The sequence below is a fragment of the Rhodnius prolixus genome, unplaced genomic scaffold (assembly GCF_049639745.1).
Source record: "Rhodnius prolixus isolate KJV_2025 unplaced genomic scaffold, Rpr scaffold_10, whole genome shotgun sequence".
In the NCBI taxonomy this organism is placed as follows: domain Eukaryota; kingdom Metazoa; phylum Arthropoda; class Insecta; order Hemiptera; family Reduviidae; genus Rhodnius; species Rhodnius prolixus.
In genome coordinates, this window is record NW_027411615.1 from 22,542,420 (window position 1) to 22,564,538 (window position 22,119).

The following is a 22,119-nucleotide window of genomic DNA, read 5'->3' on the forward strand; positions in this document are numbered from 1 at the left end:
CTAATTCTTAATTTATACTCGTGAGATGAGTAAATGAAATATTTAAAAGGAATTTAGAAGTTTAATTTTCCTGGAAAATGGTTCTATTTCTTAATTTATACTCGTGAGATGAGTAAATGAAGTATTTAAAAGGAATTTAGAAGTTTAATTTTCCTGGAAAATGGTTCTAATTCTTAATTTATACTCGTGAGATGAGTAAATGAAGTATTTAAAAGGAATTTAGAAGTTTAATTTTCCTGGAAAATGGTTCTAATTCTTAATTTATACTCGTGAGATGAGTAAATGAAATATTTAAAAGGAATTTAGAAGTTTAATTTTCCTGGAAAATGGTTCTAATTCTTAATTTATACTCGTGAGATGAGTAAATGAAGTATTTAAAAGGAATTTAGAAGTTTAATTTTCCTGGAAAATGGTTCTAATTCTTAATTTATACTCGTGAGATGAGTAAATGAAGTATTTAAAAGGAATTTAGAAGTTTAATTTTCCTGGAAAATGGTTCTAATTCTTAATTTATACTCGTGAGATGAGTAAATGAAGTATTTAAAAGGAATTTAGAAGTTTAATTTTCCTGGAAAATGGTTCTAATTCTTAATTTATACTCGTGAGATGAGTAAATGAAGTATTTAAAAGGAATTTAGAAGTTTAATTTTCCTGGAAAATGGTTCTAATTCTTAATTTATACTCGTGAGATGAGTAAATGAAGTATTTAAAAGGAATTTAGAAGTTTAATTTTCCTGGAAAATGGTTCTAATTCTTAATTTATACTCGTGAGATGAGTAAATGAAGTATTTAAAAGGAATTTAGAAGTTTAATTTTCCTGGAAAATGGTTCTAATTCTTAATTTATACTAGTGATGTGAGTAAATGAAGTATTTACAGATAAATTTTATGTATTTCCGAGAAAAATAATTTTCAAAAAATGAACAATTACTTCAGTAAAGTAGTTTGAGGTTGTACAAAACTGTAATTTTTTGTTTTCTCTCTCTCGCTCTTTCTCTAAAACCAACTTTCTCAGAAATACAACACTCTGAGGAGAAATGAGAGAGGAACTTTTCTATGTATTTAGTGTTTCTCAAAACGCGCAGCATATTTTTGTGATATGTGATACTTACAGTAAAGTGATACCATGAGTGTAAGGGTTTTTCATCGCTACTTTGCAAATCTGGTCTTCTTGTTGAGGCCCAATCTGAATATAAATTTTTTCAGCATCCTGCTAGTTTTTTGTTTTTCAAAATTTACTACTTTTTCGGAGTCAGGAGTTTTCAAAACGAATGTTTTCAGTGAAAAATAGAAATAAAAAAATTCATAATCACATAATTGCAGTAGTTAACTTATCTAGTTTTTTTTTTTTTTAACCATCTCACTTATATTTTCATAGTTCTTTTTTTAGCTTGTTGCTATTGATAAGAAAAAAAGTAATAGGTTATTATTTCTTAAAATAAATTTTGTTTTTGCCTTTTCTTGTCTCAGTAAAAAAAAACCGAACGTATATGAATTTAAATGACTGTATGTTTTCTTTCATTAACTTTTTAATTATCCAGTGATTTTTCTGTGTAGCAATTGAATAGTGATGTTCTTTAACACTAGCTCTTCCCGTGTGAAAACTTTGAACTGTTCATCAAATCGTCAAATATTTTTTCTTTAATCTAAAATTATTGATAATTCTTGATTATCTTTTAGTAGTTTTAAATTTTGAATTTTTAATTCTGAGAAGAATAACTTCTTTTATGATTTTGCTAAATGAGAATCAGCATTGCTTTTTTTTTTTATTTAATTTTTTTTCTTAAAAGTAAAAAAAGATTTTTTGTGATTCATATAATATATAAATTTTATTAAACATGTATGCAATTTTGCTTCTAAATATAACCTATTATTTAATATTATTTTCATTGTATTTGTTTTTTGGTACTATGTTTTCCTTAGTTTGGGCGGTGAAAGGTCTGAATCGCCGGTAAGCGCCAGGGTACATCATACGCCTGCCGTTACTGGTTCCGGTATGGAACAGGAGAAAAGAATTAGACGAGAAATAGCTAATTCAAATGAAAGACGGCGTATGCAGAGTATTAATGCTGGTTTTCAATCGTTAAGAACTCTGCTACCTCATCATGAAGGTGAAAAATTAAGCAAGGTAAGTGGTGATTTTTTTTTTTAAATTTAATTTTTGCTGCTTTAATTAATTGACATTTTTTGTTTTATAAATTTGTTTATTCCAATTCCATCTTTACTAAGAAAATAAGCTGTGAACAATAATAATTGTTTTCTTATGGAGTTTGTGTGATAGCTTTGATTGAAATGTTTGAATTATTAATTTAATAATATTTATTTATTTAATGGAGATATTAAAGAATTTTTAATGGTTAAAGAAATGATTTTGAATTCAGTGAATATATTACTGGAAATTAAATTATATTTTTAAGTTATTATTTTCCAGCTGACGTAGTACGATACTTAGGACTGTACATTGACAAGAGGCTCACGTGGAACCTACATACTCGACTGAAACGACAAGACGTGAACAGACGCTACAAGTTACTTACTAGACTACTTGACCGCAAATCCAAACTCCACTTGAACCACAAACTGACAATTTACAAGACACTGTTAAAACCCATATGGACATACGGAGCAGAAGTGTGGGGCTCAACCAAACCCTCTAACTCCAAACGCCTGCAGACACTACAGTCTACAATCCTACGGAAAATCCTGAATGCTCCATACTACATTTCTAACCTTACTATTCACACTGACCTTCACATCCCTTTTGTCACTGACCTAATAAAGTCTCGCTATCGCAAAATTTCACAGCCTCCTAGCACTCCATCCTAATACTCTTGTCCAACAACTCTCCTCTCTTAACCTTCCAGACAATCCTCCTCGTCGTTTGAAGCGGAAGTGGCTTAGAAATCTATTGTGATTAAATCATTGTGAAAGAGTTTCACCAGTGGGTTATTGCTCTAACCATGACATTACAAGTGAACTGAAACAGTAAGATCAAATTTACTTGTTGCAACAATTGTTGCAGTTGTAAACACACAAATAAAGTGAAAAAAAAAGGTCATTATTTCTGTTAGTAAATCTTACAAATTTCAATTAGTGTTTTAAAAGACATTCCTAATACTAAGGCTCACATAATGCTTATATGCATCGAGATTCGGTTGTCGGATTCAAAATAACACACCAATCTATTTATAAGTGTGACTAGGAGTTCATTCGCTGGAAACTTTGTTAATTTTAATTGATATGTAAGGTAATTAATTTCCTTAATATTAATTTAATTAATATGAATTTATTAATTACTGTCCTATCGGTTTACATAAGAGATTTGACAGAGAGCTCCTATTTTGTTGAAAAAGTACAAATAATCCATTGTAAAAATGTACGAGCAGTGTGTTTTTAGTTGCAAGGGAGCATCTATAAATGCATTTACCGTACATCCTGTTTTAAAGGTAAATCCCGGTCAGTTTATCATATTGTCCTGGTTACAATAATAAAAAATAATAATAATAGAATGTGCCAGATTAATATGCAATAAGCCAAATCTTAAAAATTATATATTTTCAAAAAAAAAACCTCCATTTTAAAACAGTTTTTATTTTTTAATATAAAAAATATTTATTATCTTAATATTTCTATATAAGGCATGTCAACATTTGGAGATCATTGGCACACGAGGCCTTTATTCAGAGGTGCTATCAGCCTCTAGACAGTGTTCTCTCGTTACAGACAACACTGTCCCATTGCCGGACAGTGAGCTGTAAGAAGCTCTCTAGGTAGAGAAAACCGCATAGCTAGTCCATTTTCTCTGTTTTTAAACAATTATTAAATATATTTTCAGTCTTCCAGAATATCTGAAAAAACTGTATACTGAAAAATGTGGTTGATTGGTTGAGTCCAGTTGTAAAAGTAGCATTTATTGTTTTTATTTTTATGCAATTAAAGCGTCCAGCTTCTGTAGTTCATAGTTTCTCTAGAAATAATATATGTATGTTGTTGTTGTGCCCATAAATTCTTTTATTGTGTAGCACCCTGTGGATTTTGTTCCATTCTATGTGAATAGAAAAATGTGCTTCCAAAACGATAAGCAACAACACTTATTTTGGGAGGGAAATAAATTGCAGGTTATTCATTGCAGACTTTCTATTGCCTCCATTGGTCTGAGAGTAAGAGTCTAGAGCAGCCAATGCTCCAAGAAAAAAAAAAAAAAAAAAGTATGCAGTAAAAGTAAAGTTTTCTAAACACACGATTTTTGGTAAACATTTAAAAGTCAATAAGCTCTAAAAGCTTATAAAAGTAATAATAATAATAAACACATGGAAAAAGATATTCGTTTATATTTGCTAAAAGTAAACATTTCCTAGAAACAATAAATTAAAAGGATTATATTTTGTATATATATTATTTAAATTCATGTCAGTGTTTTTATTTTGACCATATTCTCCTAAATTAACAAATGTAAGGTTTTCATTAATTCTATATAAGTGTGACAAACTGAAATTTAATTCACAAAGGAAAACAAAAACAAACATTAATTCTTTTTCTTCTTATTGTATAGATGTGTTCAGTTTTTTTTTCTTAATTATTGTATTAAATTAATAATAATTATTTAATTGTTTATAAATCCAGTTTAATTAAACTAATTAAGTAAGTTCACTGTAGCATGTCTTTTTGGTTGATCCTATTAAAAACACAACAGATAAACACTTCAGACTTCTTAACTACCTTATTGTTTACTATAATTGAAAAGTATCTTCTAATGTAAATTAACTAATTAAAATCAGTATATAATTTTTCTAAAAAATAAGTTGATATTTTTAGTTTATTATTTTATAAAAGTCATTAATTTATTTCTTTTAGGTAATTACTGTCAGAGTATGAGCCTATTATCTTCTTCTTTGCTTAGTTTGTTGTTACCTCCTCTTGCTAGAAGTTGATTAGCTCATGGGAGCTTTACAGTATTAAAAGAGTTTATTAATAATAATAATAAAAAAAATCCTGTGAACTTTTTCCTGGAGTCGGGAGTATTAAAAAAACGTAAACTAGGACATATTTTTTTTGAAAATCTATTTTAGAATTTTTTTCGGAAATACACGTTTGAAATTTACCTCCCAAGGCACTCAAATCTGTAGCTTTGAGTAATTATTAATAATTTGAGTAATTACGGAAGTACCAATTAAAGTCTTTATTTTAAGTATATTTTTTTGTTTACAAATTAATTATCTATCTGAAATTTGGGATTTAGAAGAAATTATAAAAGTTAGTTCTTGCAGAAACTAAACTTCTAATCCTGTCACTTTTACGGCTAATTTTCTGTTTAATGATTAACTTCCAATATTAATTGCTATTAAAATATTTATAACATTGTTTATAAGTTTGACAACAAAAAATTAATTTGATAGATTGTTAAAAGAAAGCGGTAGTTTTGTTGTTTGTTTTGCGTCATCACTTTTTTGTTTAATAGGGTCATTGATTTTTAGTGTGTTTTTTTGCTAAATTGTTATTAAAATAGTGTCAATTAGTGGAAAAAGTTGGAATCTTAAAAAAAAAACAAAAAAAAAAAACTTGCGACTGTGTGAATATTTTAAGGGAATTCATTTCTAAAACTATTTAACAAAACTTTTTTCTTTAACACCTTAAAGGGCTGGTTTAGTTAATAGTTTGTTTTCTAAAATGGGGACATTTGTATTCATATTATTATTGTTTATTTTTAATGTATCTTGATCTTTTTGTTTGTACATAAATTCACATTGCAAAAAGTTTTCCTTTAATTATAAAATTTGTTAATTATTTGGGAAAATAAAAATACTGTACTAAACTGAAATGTAGTTAGATTAGATCTCACCAGGAGATCTCACTGTAGTTTATCGATTGGTGTTCGGTAAGGTTTCATTTCAAGTGTGGTTACAAACTGCATTAGTTTTAATAAGAATTAAATGTCTCAGATGTTCAGTATTAAAAAGAAAATTTATGAGATATAACCTTGAGAACATTAGTTAAAAGGAGTGTTATGTATTTACGCAAGACTTTTTTTCCTTTTTGTAATTTAATTTTTATATTTACACACTACTATAGATTAAAATGTAATTGATGTTTTAAAATTAGAGACATTAAATTGTTGTTGATGAGATAATGTTTAGAGATATGATAATATCAGCTGTTGTAGGGTGATGTGAAGAGGCATCGTGAGGCGATAGTGGGGGCGAGTGTTGTATACTAGGTCAGGCAGCCAGTTTCCATTGACAATATTGGTTACTACTGACTGCCATTACTACGGTTTTAGAGAGGTGAAAGGGACTCTTACCGCCTTTCTTCACCTTCTAGTCGACCATCCATGGTACCCTCCCATCTTCGTCCAGGATTATCTTATAGTTTACTGTGTTAAAAAAGAAAAAGCTTACCATTTCTACTTGACATTTATCGGTAGTTTTAAGAACCCTTGGGAGAGTGTTAGTGTGTGTGAGACTCATTTAATGTGGTAATACTGCGGCAAAGTGTGTGTGTTCATTAAAAAGTATTCCAAAACTACCACAACTTCAGAGCACAAAAGTACTTGACTGACAGACTGGGGAAGGACGTTCAGTGTAAGGAAGGAAAAGGACAAGGAGACAGAGGGAAATCCCAAGTGAGTAAAGTACGGCAACAGGGAATCTCCATTCTTCGCCTCGGTCTTTTTTTTTTCTCTCTCCACTCTAGGGGGGTTATAGAGTAGGTGTTCCTCCAAGTCTTTCGCAATTACCGAGTCAAAGGATTGTGAAGAGAGTTTTGCCCACCTCATCCGCGCCATCAACATCCATCCAAGTATTCAGGCAGGGCGACAACTTTGAATGGATTAGAGTGGGGCCTTGCTAGCTAGACCTCTTCAGATATACTCGGCTAAAACAGCTGACTTCTTCCACTACCAGTCATTATTCTACCGCCACCTGTTCATCAAGTCTCTGCCATTCTGTTACCATTAATTTCTACGGTATAATTATTACAACCAGCTTTTAGCTTTGCTTTTTTTTTTTTGGTTGTAAACTCATTCGATATTTTTACCAAATTTTTGTTCATTAACAACAAGAGTCACGATTAAATTTTCACCCATCTACTCAATCTCAGTGAACTTATCCATAAATCCACATCAAAGGCTAGCGTTTTTTTTTTCGTTGTTTAATTCGCCTTCAATTTTTCTTGTATTTAGGACCCGAGAGAGCTAGTCATTCGGCTATCTCCGGAAGTTGTCGGAAAAATGAGGCACGCTTTTTTAACATGTTTGAATTAAAACTCTTCAATAAATGCTCTGTCCAGTGTGAAGACGGAAAATTTGTTCGTCTTTCCTTGCTGCTTTAGTCTGAAATTGTTATTTACGTTTGAGTTTCATATTAATTTAGGTATTTGTTAAAATCAGGTGGAAAATGAAAATTAGTCCTTACTGATGGTTCATATTGAAAGCTCAAGTAAAGCAAAGTAATCGCCTATTTTTTTTTCAGGCGGGGCTTAACGTCCAACTACTAATTAGGTGTCGTGGACGAGGCCGGAAGCTCATTCTTTACTATAAACCATTTTTTTTTTCTAACAAATAAAAACTAGTCTTACGCAGGATTCGAACTACGGATCTCCCACACACAAAGTCACGTTCTTGACCACTAGACCAACACCCGCCCCTGAAAAGCTCATGTTATTAATTACTTTGGTCTTCAGTTCTCCCTTGCGTTGTTTTCTTGAAGGTGTAATTTTCATTTCTAAGAGGTATACGTTTTCCAAGGGAGCAGAAAGGGGCCAGATTACAATTAGTTTGCATGTCTCCCTTGTTAATCTGTATTTCTTGTGGATCGTAGGTGCTATTTATTGCCCTTTTTGAAAGTACAACGTCTGAATGCCGGCGGATAGAGGAAATTATTGTCAAAGCTAAACTTCAGTGGTTTTAATGTGAAGTTGCAGTGAGTTGCATATTTAGTTCAGACTGCAATGAGAAGGTGAAGAGAAAAGCGAATGAGAAGTAATGTCCAGTTGAAACCATTCTTAGGGATGCACAAAAAAACAGGGCGCATTGAATAATAATAGATAGGGCGCCGAGCAATTTAGAAATTCTAGTTTTGAGAAAAATGAGGCACGGGCGAAATCACTTCACTGCGATCGATCTACCGTGGAAGTTAAATGTTGCAGCATTCCACTTGTTAACCGGCCAAAATTATTTGCAAACCAATTTGCATAGAATTAACTGTGATTAGTGTTCATCATGCTGAAACAGACGAATGAAAGTTGTTTTAAATCGATACTGCAGCAGTGTGCATGTTACTATGTTTTGGAAATGGTAGGCGTTACCTTTAAAATAAATAAACAAAAAATTAATGTCCAATAATATTATAGCTCTTAATACAAGCTAAATATTAAAATAAAAAAACACAAAATTAATGTCCAATAATATTATAGCTCTTAATACAAGTTTAATCTTAAAATAAATAAACAAAAAAATTAATGTCCAATCATATTATAGCTCTTAATACAAGCTTAATCTTAAAATAAACAAAAAATTAATGTGCTATAATATTATAGCTCTTAATACAAGCTTAATCTGAAATTAAATTAATGGTTAATAAGAAAGATTTAAAGAGACAAACAAACGCAAAGATTTTAATTACAACAATAACTGGAGGAGAATAATTTACGTGTTTCATTACTACAATGCTTTAAAAATAATCAAATGTTACCGTAACCGTTTCATAATACAAACACGTGTTTGATTCTGATATTCTATTATCTACCAGAACCTTTTAACGGTAATTACGTTAAGATAATATCCCACAGTTTCTTGATATCACCGTGTCAAACAATTCTTGATTATTATTAGTGCTATAAAAGTTTCCTGGCACAGTTATCGGCGCTATATAAGTACTAACTATACACATTTCCTAACATTGTTAGAGGGGTGGGGGGTTTGTAATGTAAACGGAGGGGTATTGCTTGCTATATTGTAAATGTTTTTATTAGAGGTAAATGAACTCTATGTAGATTTAATAGTGAATATTTTCTTTCTTTTCTTTAATTTATTTACAGAAATGTAAACTTTCTTCTGTCTCAATAATTTACTTTAAAGATATTTTTTTTTAAATTAAACTCCATTATCCGCAGCACAATTCATTATTCCATTTTTTTTGCATTTAATATTTCTCTTTTTTCAAGGTAGCTATAAAAGTAGGTGGTTTTCTTACCTTTATGGCCTATAACGTAACTTACTAAAAAAGAAAGAAATGAATTCACGATCACCCATATGTTTTTACGACTATGGTTGCAGTATTTGGATTATACTAGAAGTTTTCTCTTATATTCGAATACAGTAAAGGAAATTTATTGTTTTTCTAATACATCTGGTATTCAAATCTATTAATATGCGTTATTTTAACATTAATAAAATGATTAGTCATCTCTAGGGAATGGGTTAGCTATGCGTTTAGCGTATTGGATTCCCACGCGGAGATCCCGGGTTCGAATCCAGCTGCTGACCCTTTAAATTTTTCTCCTTCTACGGAGCTTCTTACTTTAGAACTGTCTGTCCCGGAAGTGGACTGACAAGAAACAAACTCCCAGTTACCAATAATCTCATAAGTTAACGCGCTCTTCTTTGTTTTGGAAATCCAGCCGAAAATCTCCGGAAGATCCTGGTGTTGTTGATAAAGAAATTATCCTTTTAAAATACTCAGTTAAAAATTGGCCAGCATCATCGCATTGCTTCTTTTTCTTGTACTTATCGGAAAGTAATAGTAAATAATAGTAAAAACAAATTAGGTCAGTTTGCTTGCGCAAACTGTTCATTATAGTTTGCATTATTGAATATTATCGATCCTGAGTATCGTTGTAATTGAATCCCCCCTCCCACTATAACCTTTTTTTTTTTTACTGTTTATAGTTCTACAGTGAGTAAGCATTTGTTTTACCTACAACTAGGTCCGTTCATGGCTTACGAGTTCTTTTAATTTATTATTAATGGGGACAAAAATATCGTAGTAGCTTTGATTAATGTATTTATATCTCCATTTTACTTTTCTTTTTTTTTTAACTATTTTGGTGTCTTCTCTTTCTATCTATTAATGAATAAACTAGATGAAGGGTCTCTAATTATTTTTTATTTTATCCGGCGTAGCACACGCATGTTTGATGTTCCTGACCGGTTTCAGATTCATCTATTATTATCAACGGTAGATTCATCAGTTTGGTGTAGAGATTTCGATCTTACTTACTTTATCGTCTTGCATGTATTATCTCTTTTTGACAATGGCAGGCGTAGCTTGGCGAAACGTCACGAGAGAAATTAAAAAAATGTATATATTTAATGATTATTAGTATTCTACCCCGTTTCGCCTTCCAAAAACGGTAAACATCAAGTCTCATTAAAAAAAAATAAAGTAGTTTTAAGAAAATAACGTAATTTTAATGTTACAATAAACTCGTGTGAGTGAATTTACCATGTAAAGGTAAAATTTTTGTGATTGTAGAGAATGGGTTGGCAATATGGTTTTCCTTTGTGTGATGGGGGGGGGGGGGGAGGAACAGGAGTAAAGTCTGGCGCTGAGCTCCACTACCTCCTGAACGCCCGGCTGCTCAGCGGCAGACACGCTGGCTTCAGACTGTGCCACACCAACTTCTGTCTATAGCTCTCCACGATTCTCTCTCTCTCTCTTCTTCAAACGGCGAGTACACCAGCTCTGTTGGGTGTATTGATCTTACCCCAGTGTGTACTCAGAGCCACACCTCACTCACTCTCTGGCCACTTCCTGCTATCTCATACTTCCTTCCACTTCTATAACTCAGTTCTACACATTTTCTACGTCTTTTTATTTTTATTTAATCTCTTCTTTTTTTTTTCGACCAAAATAAAAATAAACATATTATCAACGGGAATACTAAAAGTGATGATAATTTTCTGGTTAATTTTGATTAGATTTAAAACGACTACCCTGCGTAATTATTCTTAAAATAATTTTCCACTAATAAGAGAGCTCACTTTACGTTTGCCTATTGGTAACCAGGTAAATAGTTAATAATCCACTCGAAATTTCCAATGAAAAATTAATATTGCACAAATAGTCGGTCTGTTGACCATGCTAAAATCATTTCTCTCAATTTTATCAAGAAAAGCTAACAAATAAGTAGTGGTAAGAGACAGTCGTGTGAGTGTGCTCATAAGAAGTAAAATATTAAATTGGAAATAAAGTTATTATTCATGGTCAATTGGGCCGAAAATTGCCGACAACCACCGATCGCATTCGACTTGTTAGAGGGAAGAGAGAGAAATGTGATATTAAAAATCATAGCTAAGGCTGGATGGGTTAGTGATCCAGTAATTCATGGAATTGACTGTTCTCTAAACCATCGGTCTTTGATGGCTGAGGTTTACACTGACTTTACTGCTCTTTAGTGAGTTTATCCGCTATATCTCGGGAACGGATAATCGCAGAAACTTCAAATTTGATATTTCACTCAGGTGCCACCACCAGAAGCGGCAATAAAGTTTTGGTCAAAATACACCCACCGGAAGTACCACTTTACTGAATAGATTTTTCACTTTTTTAACTTTTTTAGAAAAACCGCTTCTTGGATTTTCTCCAAACTTGGCATAATTATAGCTCACAAATAGCTCTATAAGAAACATTTTTCTGAAAAACTGCGATTAAGGATTATTTCACTACCACTGGGTACATTCCTTAGCAAAATTATGGATTTATTTAATATTTATATTCATGCTAATATCTGTTTCATGATAATAAATCAGTGGAATTACCCAATAAAAATATAACCCTTATAAATCATAGTGTAGCTTAAAATAAAACAAAAAATGAAATACTCATCAATCAGTCCATTAGATAAAAGTATGAATCATAATCATGCGTGTATACTTATAATCACGCAACAATTACATCTCGTGTATCTTGATGATTGACGTCCTTGTGAAAGTTTCACACTAAAGTAATCTTTCTCCTTACTATTTAGTAACAACAGACACCATGCCAACTTATTATTATTGTTAAAGGTTGTTCTATAAAAATTAACTGCTTAAAGCAAATTTAGATTAAACCCTCCTCGCTTGAGTAATATACTGGTCAAATATTTGGGGGAAACCATTTTGCTAGGGTGTCAATAAAAATTAAAATTTGGACTCGTTTCAAAATTTTTAGTATCTTTAGAATTAACCTAACAAAAAAAAAATTAATAATAATCAGGAAAATCTAGTGTTTAAAATTTCAAAATTTACTAAAAAAAATTGGTTTTTGAAAAATATGTGTTCGTTCAGTATATTTTAAAGATGTGTACTAATGATAATCGAAAAGATAAATGATAATTGTTCAGCAAGAATCGTGATAATCTAAAGATTTTCTTTAACTAAAACCTAACTGTGAAATCATTCTTACTTACACGGTAGATTAAAAAAAAAAAATACTGATTGATTTATGGCCATTATTATTGGTCGAGGAAAGGGCCAATCACTTTGTTCATTGTTATGACAGAAAGAGGGGGAAACACCTACTTTTTTCTCGTAGCCAATGGGAATTGCTTTTCCTTTTTTAACCATGGTAGGAGGGACAAATTGTAAGATTATTTCCAAAAATTTTTTGTTGTTACTTTTTGGTTTTTGTTTTGTAAACAACGTAGCGCCTAAATACTTAGCGGAATAATAAAAATTATGAGCTTCATAATTTAGGTGCCAAATTGCCTACACCCGGTTGCAAAGAATAGGGAATTTTAGAGAGGTTTAGTCCTCTAGTAATCTATAGTTTGCAAGCCCCACCACCTCTTCCAAGGTTAGATACAAGTGGGGTCAAGGCCGGAAGGGCCCAGGGGCTGTAAAGAGGACACCAATGAGACCAAACCCCAATACTGATGCAGAGGAAACACTGTTCATGAATATTCCGAAGCAAACAGGAGAGAGGTTGGAGTTCCTGCTTTGCACCATAGCAGACGACTGAACAATTTGTTTTATAGAAATGTATTTGTAGATCTTTTCTATTTTTTTTAAATGATTAACAATTGATCAAAAAAAACTGCTTTCAAATTCATTTTGTGTTAGAAAACTGTGACGAATAGTTACGCTAAGGTTCGACCCTATGTTTTTTCGATAAATTAGTCTTTTTTATAAATAGAAAAGTTGGCGAAAAGTACTATCTAAAAACTATTCCCCCTCAGGCTGTTAGTCTAAAATTCCATAAATAAACGCAAAACTGTAGGACAAAAAATTTGTAGCCACCATTTTAATATTATTATTTGTTGGCATTACTTCTTGTTTGTTTACTATAGTAGTTTCTGTTCTAGTGGTTTTGTTTGTATTATAAGGCCGAGCCAGCAGATAGGTGGGGAGATAGAGAAAGTTATGTAATATCTTTAGGTCGGTCAGTAACCTCGGCGTGTGTTCAGGCTTCTAGACCTAGTTTAGCATTGGGCAGGGGAACTCCACTCGGCTCTGTACAGTGCGGATTTAGCGGCCGGCTTCTGAAAGGGGTGGGAGAGACGAAGGTGTGTTTTTCCTTCTTCTTTGTTTTTTGAACAGACAAAAAGAGAAATGGACAAGCTAATGTTTGTGCTATTATTAGAGAAGATTAGTGTCTGTTGGCAAGTTCGGTGGGGCGCCTAGGTAGGAAATATCGTCCCAACTGTGTTAACACTCCCGCTCTGTGCTTTTAGTCACGTAATCATTTCTTATATATCCTCCACTCCTGCCAGATTTGACCCGGATCAGATGATTTTTTGGCATTGAGGTATTTATTATTTCTCCCCCCTTTTCAAACACACTCACAAGCCTGGTACTTGCCTTCGGCTTTTTTTTTAAACATTACCCATAATCCACCTGACAGCGTTTCATTCTTCATTCTTAAACAATTTTTTTGTTCTCTTTTTTATTTTATTTTTTTATTAAACCGGTTTCATTATTTTAATTTAAGGTGCGTCATCTTAGATCATTGGCGTCCGGTGCTTTTGTTTTTTTTTTTTAAAGTGCATTGCCAGCCTGAAGACAGTGTACTCTCCTAACAGACGAACACATCTAGGGAAACAGATTCTGAAATTGGGGTATCATTAGTGCAAAATTGTACTTTTTTCTGTTTTTTTGCTCGTAATAATTCTTTACTTCTCTTTTTACTTCATCGAATTATGGGGATCGACTAAACGATTCAACTCTCTACGCCTCTGGAGGACTGTCAAATCTGGATCTGAAAATCCCTTTCGTTAAAGATCTTGCTAAAAAGATCTCGTTTCTTAAAATTTCATTCCTTTACCGCAGCTCATCCTAACCCTCTCATTGAACACTTATCTTCTTCTACATTACCAGGTAATCCTCCGAGGAGACTGAAGAGAAGATGACCCAGCAAACTACTACTCCTCATAAAAGCAGTGTAGTAAATACATTAACGTTAATGGAGTGACACCAATGGGTGCCTTCTCCGATCCATATTCATACCTTTGTTGTATTATATCACATTTATTTGTTGTAACAGTTGTTGCACTTGCTAATTTCAATAAAAGATTTTTAAAAAAACTTATCTTTAAACAATTTAAAGAAAATGCTCATGGCTTTGTTGCAACTTATACATTCGATTTCCAGTCAATAATTATCCAGCCCTCGTCAATTCACCATTTTACTTGATAAAGGTACCGGAAAAGATGAGAACTGCGGCCTTCGAAGATTACATTTCTTCCCATTATCCGGGCTCATATCGTTTATTTACAGATGGGTCCAAAATCAATAATAAAGTCGGAAGGGCTGTGTATGATCCGGTTCGAAACTATTTTACGATAATTAAATTAGAAGATGAGGCGTCCATCTATACAGCGGAGCTAATTGCTATTTTAACGGCTTTAAAATATATTTATTCGTTGTCGGAGAAAAAATATACCATTATTAGTGACAGCCAGAGTGCGTTGTGTAAATTATCACATATACACAACCAGTCTGCAGGAATGAATCACATTATCGCAGAGATTGTAGAAACTATTGCCATTTTTAAAGAGAAGGGAGTCTGCATTAATTTTTTGTGGGTAAGAGGTCATTGTGGTATAAAAGAGAATGAAATTGTTGATACACTTGCAAAGGAAGCCACCAATAGTGGGGAAATGGCTAATTATAAATTACCACACACCGATATCAAGGGTATAATTGCAAAAGCAGCACTACAAAAATGGCAGACAGATTACAATAATGGTGATAAAGGTAGATTCTATAAAACTATGGCAGATCAGTTACCTAGACAACCATGGTTTAAGGGAACTGTCACTAATAAATGGGTTGTTACGACAATAAGCAGGCTGAGAGCGAACCACGCGGTGTGCGGATCGTATCTACACAGGATCAACAAAAGGTCCTCTCCTCTTTGCGTAGATTGCAATGAGGAGGAAGATTTCAAACATGTAATAATGATATGTCCACGTTATGTGGTAGAAAGGAAACGAATGTTTGACGATATATACAGGTATTTAGATGCACCATTTCGCTACGAAGACATTATATTCTCCACCAACAGTTATGTGCTTAAGTCGATAGCAGAGCTAGCAATGAAATATGAATGTATTTAGAAGCTATAGCCGAATTAGAATGAATGGAACAAAATGCTTAGAGAAGGATTACGTGATTTTAATTTTGGTTAAGCGAGAAGGATGGCAGGAGCACAGAGTGCTGCTCCATCCATTAGCAGTAGTTTATGTAAATAGCGGTATATAGTAGAATGATGAATGTGTGAAGCGAATGTATTTGTAGGTAAGAATGGAGAGTGAGTGATATTCTAGTGATAAGCACCTAGACGATGCTGGCTGTATGGCGGAAGCCAATGCCAAAAAAAGAAAAAAAAAAAAAAAAAAAAATTCACCATTTTACATTCGTGCATTATAGTGGTTATAGTGGTTATTTTGGTTAATTTACTTATTTTATTTTTTTTTAAATGATTTAAAGCGCGTCAACATGTAAGGTTATTGGCGCCCGGAGCTTTTTTTAGTGCACTGCCGGCCTCTGAAACAGTGTTCTCTCGTTACAGACCATCACCGATCAGTGAGCTGAAAGAAGCTCCTGGAAAAGTGAAAATCTAAAGGTCAGCAGCTGGATTCGAACCCGGGTCCTCTGCGTGGGAATGCAATACGCTAACAGCATAGCTAATCCTTTCCCACTGAATGATGTGTATTGAATGATGTTATTATCCTGCAGCTGCAACTGTCACACTGGACTGAACCATTCCCCTGGTGGTGAGATGATGTCCACAGGCACTGTATAGTCACTACTTTTTTTTAACCCCCTAAGGTCTTTTTTTTTTTTTTTTTTTAGCGCATCAACAGCTGAGGTTATTAGCGCTCGGAGCTTTTTCCAGTGCACTGCCGGCCTCCGGACAGTGTTCTCTTGTTACAGACAACACTGTCCATCATCGGACAGTGAGCTGTAAGAAGCTCCTAGGAAGAGAAAATCTAAGGGTTAGCAGCTGGATTCGAACCCGGGACCTCCGCGTGGGAATCGAGTACGCTAACCACATAGCTAATCCCTCCCCTCCTAAGGTCTTATTATTTCTATTATAAGTTCCTAGATATTTTTAGCTTTAACACAACGATCTTATAGTTTTACTAGGCCCAGTAAAATTAGCTAGAACCACTCTTACCACTTTCCATCTTGATGGTTAGACAATTTTAGTGGTCGAGTCTTCTCATTTCTAAAACGACGAATTTAATTGAAATTGTTCCAACAACCTGAGTCTTAAGACCGTTGGAAGGCTATCTTGCCCAAAGTACTTTCAATTATCCAGCAAACCTATGTATGATGACCAAACACTAGACATCCTGCAGTTACATATTTAATGTGAATAAGTTGGGATATCTAGATATGCACGCCGTGGTCTCAGCACCCTTTCGGTTACTCCATTTTTCTCCCATCCCTTGTAAAGCATTTTCTAATTATTGTCACCATTATTACCACTATTTAATTAACTATATATCAGTCAGGGCATTATTATCTTCAGTTGATCTGTATTTCTTTCAACTTAACCAAAATTCTGTATAATTCTCATAATAATGCTATCTATAGTTGGCCAATACAGGGGAGACTTGATTCCTTTCAACATACTTCGCCAAAATTCTGTATAATTATCATAATAACACTATCTGTAGTTACCAATGCAGTGAAGTTTTGATTCCTTTCAACTTACTTAGCCAAAATTCTGTATAATTCTCATAATAACGCTATCTATAGTTGGCCAATACAGGGGAGACTTGATTCCTTTCAACATACTTCGCCAAAATTCTGTATAAATCTCATAATAACGCCATCTATAGTTGGCCAATACAGGGGAGACTTGATTCCTTTCAACATACTTCGCCAAAATTCTGTATAAATCTCATAATAACGCACGCTATCTGTAGTTGCCAATGCAGTGGAAGTTTGATTTCTTTTAACTTACTCGTACTTCGCCAAAATTCTGTATAAATCTCATAATAACGCTATCTGTAGTTGCTAATGCAGGGAGACTTGATTCCTTTCAACTTACTTGGTTAGAACTCTGTATGACAATAAATTAGTTGATTTAATGACTCAAGAAGTAAGATTCTGATAAGTATTAAGTACACAGTAGTGACAATCAACAAGTTATTAGCTGTATTAAACTCCATTGATTTAACACTAAATTATTTTCTGTAAATAGTCATTCATTTTCTGTAAAATAGTCCTTTTTAGTTATTGCAAATTAATAAAAAATTAAACTTGTGATATTAAAAAATTAATTATTAATATTCATAAATATGGAATTGGTAAACGTTTTTGACCTCAAAGTCTGCGCATTGTATTTTTCTTTTTTGTTTTTAAAAAAATTGTAAAACCAATCACAAATAGGGTCACATTCCCTATAAAGATAACGTCCTGCATCTAGACACCTCAGGGCCAAAGTGTTCGCCACATAATTATGGTTCATTTCACTGTAAAACCCTGAGATAGCTGAAGTTTATTATTAGTCTTTCCTCCCGCTCCAAAATAAAGTTTTTATAAAAAAAAAATAACCTTTAAAGGATGTTGTAAAAATGCTTCCTTCGATTTTAATGTTGAACTTGTTCAGATCAGCTAAGTAATTTTACAGAATTAACCACAAGAACGTTGTTTAGAAAATATGAAATTCTACATTGTAAATCAATGACACATTACTTTTAAATTTAGGTTGACGTTATCATTGAGTGTCATAAGCTCTTGAGTTTAACATATTGACGATATAAGTAAAAAAAAAAAATTGTCATTACTTGATATGACATTGACGTAGTTATCTAGTTTTGAAACCACCTGCAGAAAGTAGGTCTTTAATGGAATAGAAAATAATATTCCACTTTTTTAAAAAAAAAATTATTTAGATTAATATAAATTGATGAAAGTATAAGCTAATAATTTTTCAGAGCTGTTCTAAGAATTTGAAAATAAATGTTAGCTCATGTTTATTTGAGCTGCTTCACGATTTTTTAAAAAAAATAATTGAGAAAAAACTCCACTTTATCCATTTGAAAGGTGCCTCCCTTAATAATATTACAAATATACAGGGAGAGGATTAGATATGAGGTTAGCGTATTGGATTCCTATGCGGAGATCTCCCGGGTTCGAATCCAACAGCTGATTCTATAGATTTTTCTCTTCCTAGGAGCTTCTAACAGCTCCATTGTTCGGTGATGGACAGTGTTTTTTTTTTTGTAACTAGAGAACAGTGGCCGTCAGTGCACTGAAAAAAAGCTCTGGGCGCCTTTAACCTACGTAAGATGAGAGGTTGACGCGCCTTAAATCATGGAACAAAATTAATTAGATTAAAAAAAATAAACAAACGATAGGGATTTAAGTGAATCCGGCAATATGGTGGTATAAATCAAATCTTTAAATCTATTATCGTCTACTCGACAAACGGTCGAAACTGACTCTTAAAAACAAGAAACGACTCGCTCCTATCTGGACTGTACGGAACAGCTAAGCGTTCGAACCTAAACAGAATCCAAACCCTCTAGTCAAAAATCCTTCGAACCATCACTGACGCACCCTTCTACGTGAGCAACCGTACCATCCACACAGACCTGCGAATCCCATTTGTTTCTGACCTTGTCCAGTCCCGCTACATCAAATTCCACTCCAAACTTTACCAACATCATAACCCCTTAATCAACAACCTGTCCTGCACTAACCTCCCGTCAAATCCTCCTTGTAGACTGAGGCGCCGATGGCCTCGCGATCACCTGGTCGAACGATAAAGTGGTCATCCTTCGAATTCAATCCATTCGGTATTCTAATCTAACCGACTTAAGATGGTCATCGTTGGATGGCCCTCATTCAAGCTTTTCCTGTGAATTTATTTTTAGTTCGTACTTTAAAAAAAGTCGCGCCCCCTGTGGAACAGGATAGTTTAGGACACAGGAGGTGAATGAGCAGTTGTTGGACCTTTTGAAATGGAAAAAGAAGATCAGACTTGCCATAGGATGTAAAAGAGTAGTCCGGAAATACTCCTGCGAGAATTAGATAATTTGGAAGAAGCTGTCCTGATAGATAGGACTTAATGATACTAGTAGTAGTAGTAGATGTAGGAAAGGATAGATTTGAGCTTAACCAAAATTACCTCTAAATTACAGATTTTTCAATTTCAAAAATTTATAAATGTATCAAGTTTAGAATCTCAAAAATTTGTAAGTGTATTCACATCAGGTTTTTTTTTCGTTTTCTTTAAATCTTTTATTATTCAAATTTATTTAAAGTAGTGCGTTATTGCGGACATTAGAATGTTATTGTGTTAAGTGTTTAGTGGGTAGTAATTTGGAGGTTATTGTGCGAGGTGAACTCCACGCAGCAGGCCACCACCCTCTCTCCTCGCCGGTTCTAGATGCTCATATGTTCCTGTATAAACGCATGCTATAGTGGTATAGTTAAATGCTAACTACGCGACGCTGAGTCCGTTGTGTTGGCGGCAGTTCATAGTCACCTTCACCTAGTTCTTCAAGCCTTGGCGGCGAGTAAAAAAAAAAGGAACCCAACCCTATTTACTACGTATTTATATATCTCACGATATATACTCATACATGCTTACATATTTAAAACCTTCCCCTATCGAATTACCCTAGGCCTAGTCGATCTTATTATGTCCAACCTACTTTTTAATGTGACACTTTGAATTTATGTCACGGGCATTTCAAGCAAAAAAAAAATCATTATCTTTACTCCTAAATATTAAATTACATTATTGGAAACATTCAGCTATTTTATTTAACTTCCAATTTATCTGGATGTAATCTTACTGCGGAAAATAGGTATTCATAGCAATCGAATCAGATGTTCGATATCGAGTTTCTAAAATTCTTTTTTTTCTCGCACGCACGGCCATGTTTTCTGTGTACCTACCAGCTCCAAACACTGAACATTGCAAGAAGCACAAACTTTATTCGTTTTTAAGAGCATAATTTGTTTAAAACAATTTTTGACAAGAGGATGATTTGGTAAAAAATAATAATAATAATTACTGTTTGAGTGTCTTTCTCGATGTGGCTCAGACCTTTGATTGGGTCTAGCACTCGGGCTTACTCTTAAAATCTTACTTCACCGATTGGTACTGCCGCGTTCGTCAAGGATATAAATATGCGTCCTATAAAGAATATAAATCCATAAAAGCTGGAGTCCCTCAAGGAAGCATTCTAGGCCCTTTCCTTTTTCTAATGTACATACTGCTGACTTACCTCTATCCCAAAATACAATAATTTCAACATTCGCTGACGATACTGCTATTCTTTCATCCCACTCCGATCCGGTCCAAGCCAGTCAGAACATTCAAATACATTTAAATCTTCTCGAAACCTGGTTCCGAAAATGGAAAATAAAAATTAATGAACAAATATCTGTGCACATTACTTTTAACATTACGAAAATCTGTGCGAGTCCGCCAGTTCAACTGAACGGTGTAACGATTCCTACAGCTGACGTAGTACTATACTTAGGACTGTACATTGGAAAAGAGACTCACGTGGAACCCACAAACTCGACTGAAACGATAAGACGTGAACAAACGCTAGAAGCCACTTAGACTACTCCAAACTCGACTTGAATCACAAACTGAAAATTTACAAGACACTGTTAAGACCGATATGGAAATACGGAGCAGAAATGTGGGACTCAACCAAACCCTCTAACTCCAAAACGCCTGCAGACACTACAGTCTAAAATCCTACGGAAAATCCTGAATACACCATACTACATTTCTAACCTTCACACTCCTTTTGCCACTGATCTAATTAAGTCTCACTACCGCAAATTTCACAGCCTCCTAGCTCTCCATCCTAATCCTCTTGTCCAACAACTCTCCTCTCCTCACCTTCCAGACAATTCTCCTCGTCGTTTGAAGCGGAAATGACCTAGGGACCTACTGATGTGAATGCAATCCACTGAGAAACGAGTTCCACCAATGGGTGGTTGCTCTTACTTGACTTTCATGTGAATTTAACCAGTTTCATCAAATTTACTTGATGCAACATTTGTTGTAATTGTAAATATGACAAATAAAGTGAAAATAGCAATAATAATAATAATAATAATAATAAAATTAGTACTATTTCTTGTTTGATCCATAGTTCATAAATTTATAAACATTCATTCAATTTGTCGAAACATTTTCGTATAAATATTTTCTTTCTATATTTAAATCATTTTATTATACTGAATAAAATTAAATTGATTTTATTAATTATTAAATAAATTTAACAACCAAAAAAACACAGAAGAATTTAAGATTAAATTATTCGTGAGATAATAATTATTCACAGCTGTTTAAATACTAGATGACCTTGTGACCCGGTCTGTGGGTATGTTTGTACGCGATTACAGCTGTTATCGTTTTAAAAATATCATTCCAATGCCTTTGAATAATTTTTTTTTAATCAATATTATTCTTATTTTTATAGTTTCAGAATTATTAATTATATTTTTAATTTATACTCTTGTTTCTTGTTTTTAATTATTCTTAATTAATTTAATTTACTATTAACACTAAAAAAAAAAAGAAAAAATCTTGACGCTTAAGGGAGCCCCACAATAAGAACATTTAGGAGGCAGTGAATTTAGTTTTGAGCCTCTATGAACATTTCTGCCATATTAAAAGTTTCAGTTCTTTGGATCTTAAATACTCTGTTA

At 33.3% G+C, this 22,119-nt stretch overlaps 1 protein-coding gene across 9 annotated transcripts in view; it reads left to right on the forward strand.

Moving 5' to 3' along the window:
• crp (transcription factor cropped) overlaps positions 1 to 22,119 on the forward strand; it is a 150,616-nt gene that overhangs the window by 4,626 nt on the left and 123,871 nt on the right. For all 9 annotated transcript variants that reach the window (XM_074133527.1, XM_074133523.1, XM_074133521.1 and 6 more), the window contains one exon: positions 1,923 to 2,127. In XM_074133527.1, coding sequence (XP_073989628.1) covers positions 1,923 to 2,127 — 205 coding nt within the window. The remainder of the gene's footprint in view (positions 1 to 1,922; positions 2,128 to 22,119) is intronic.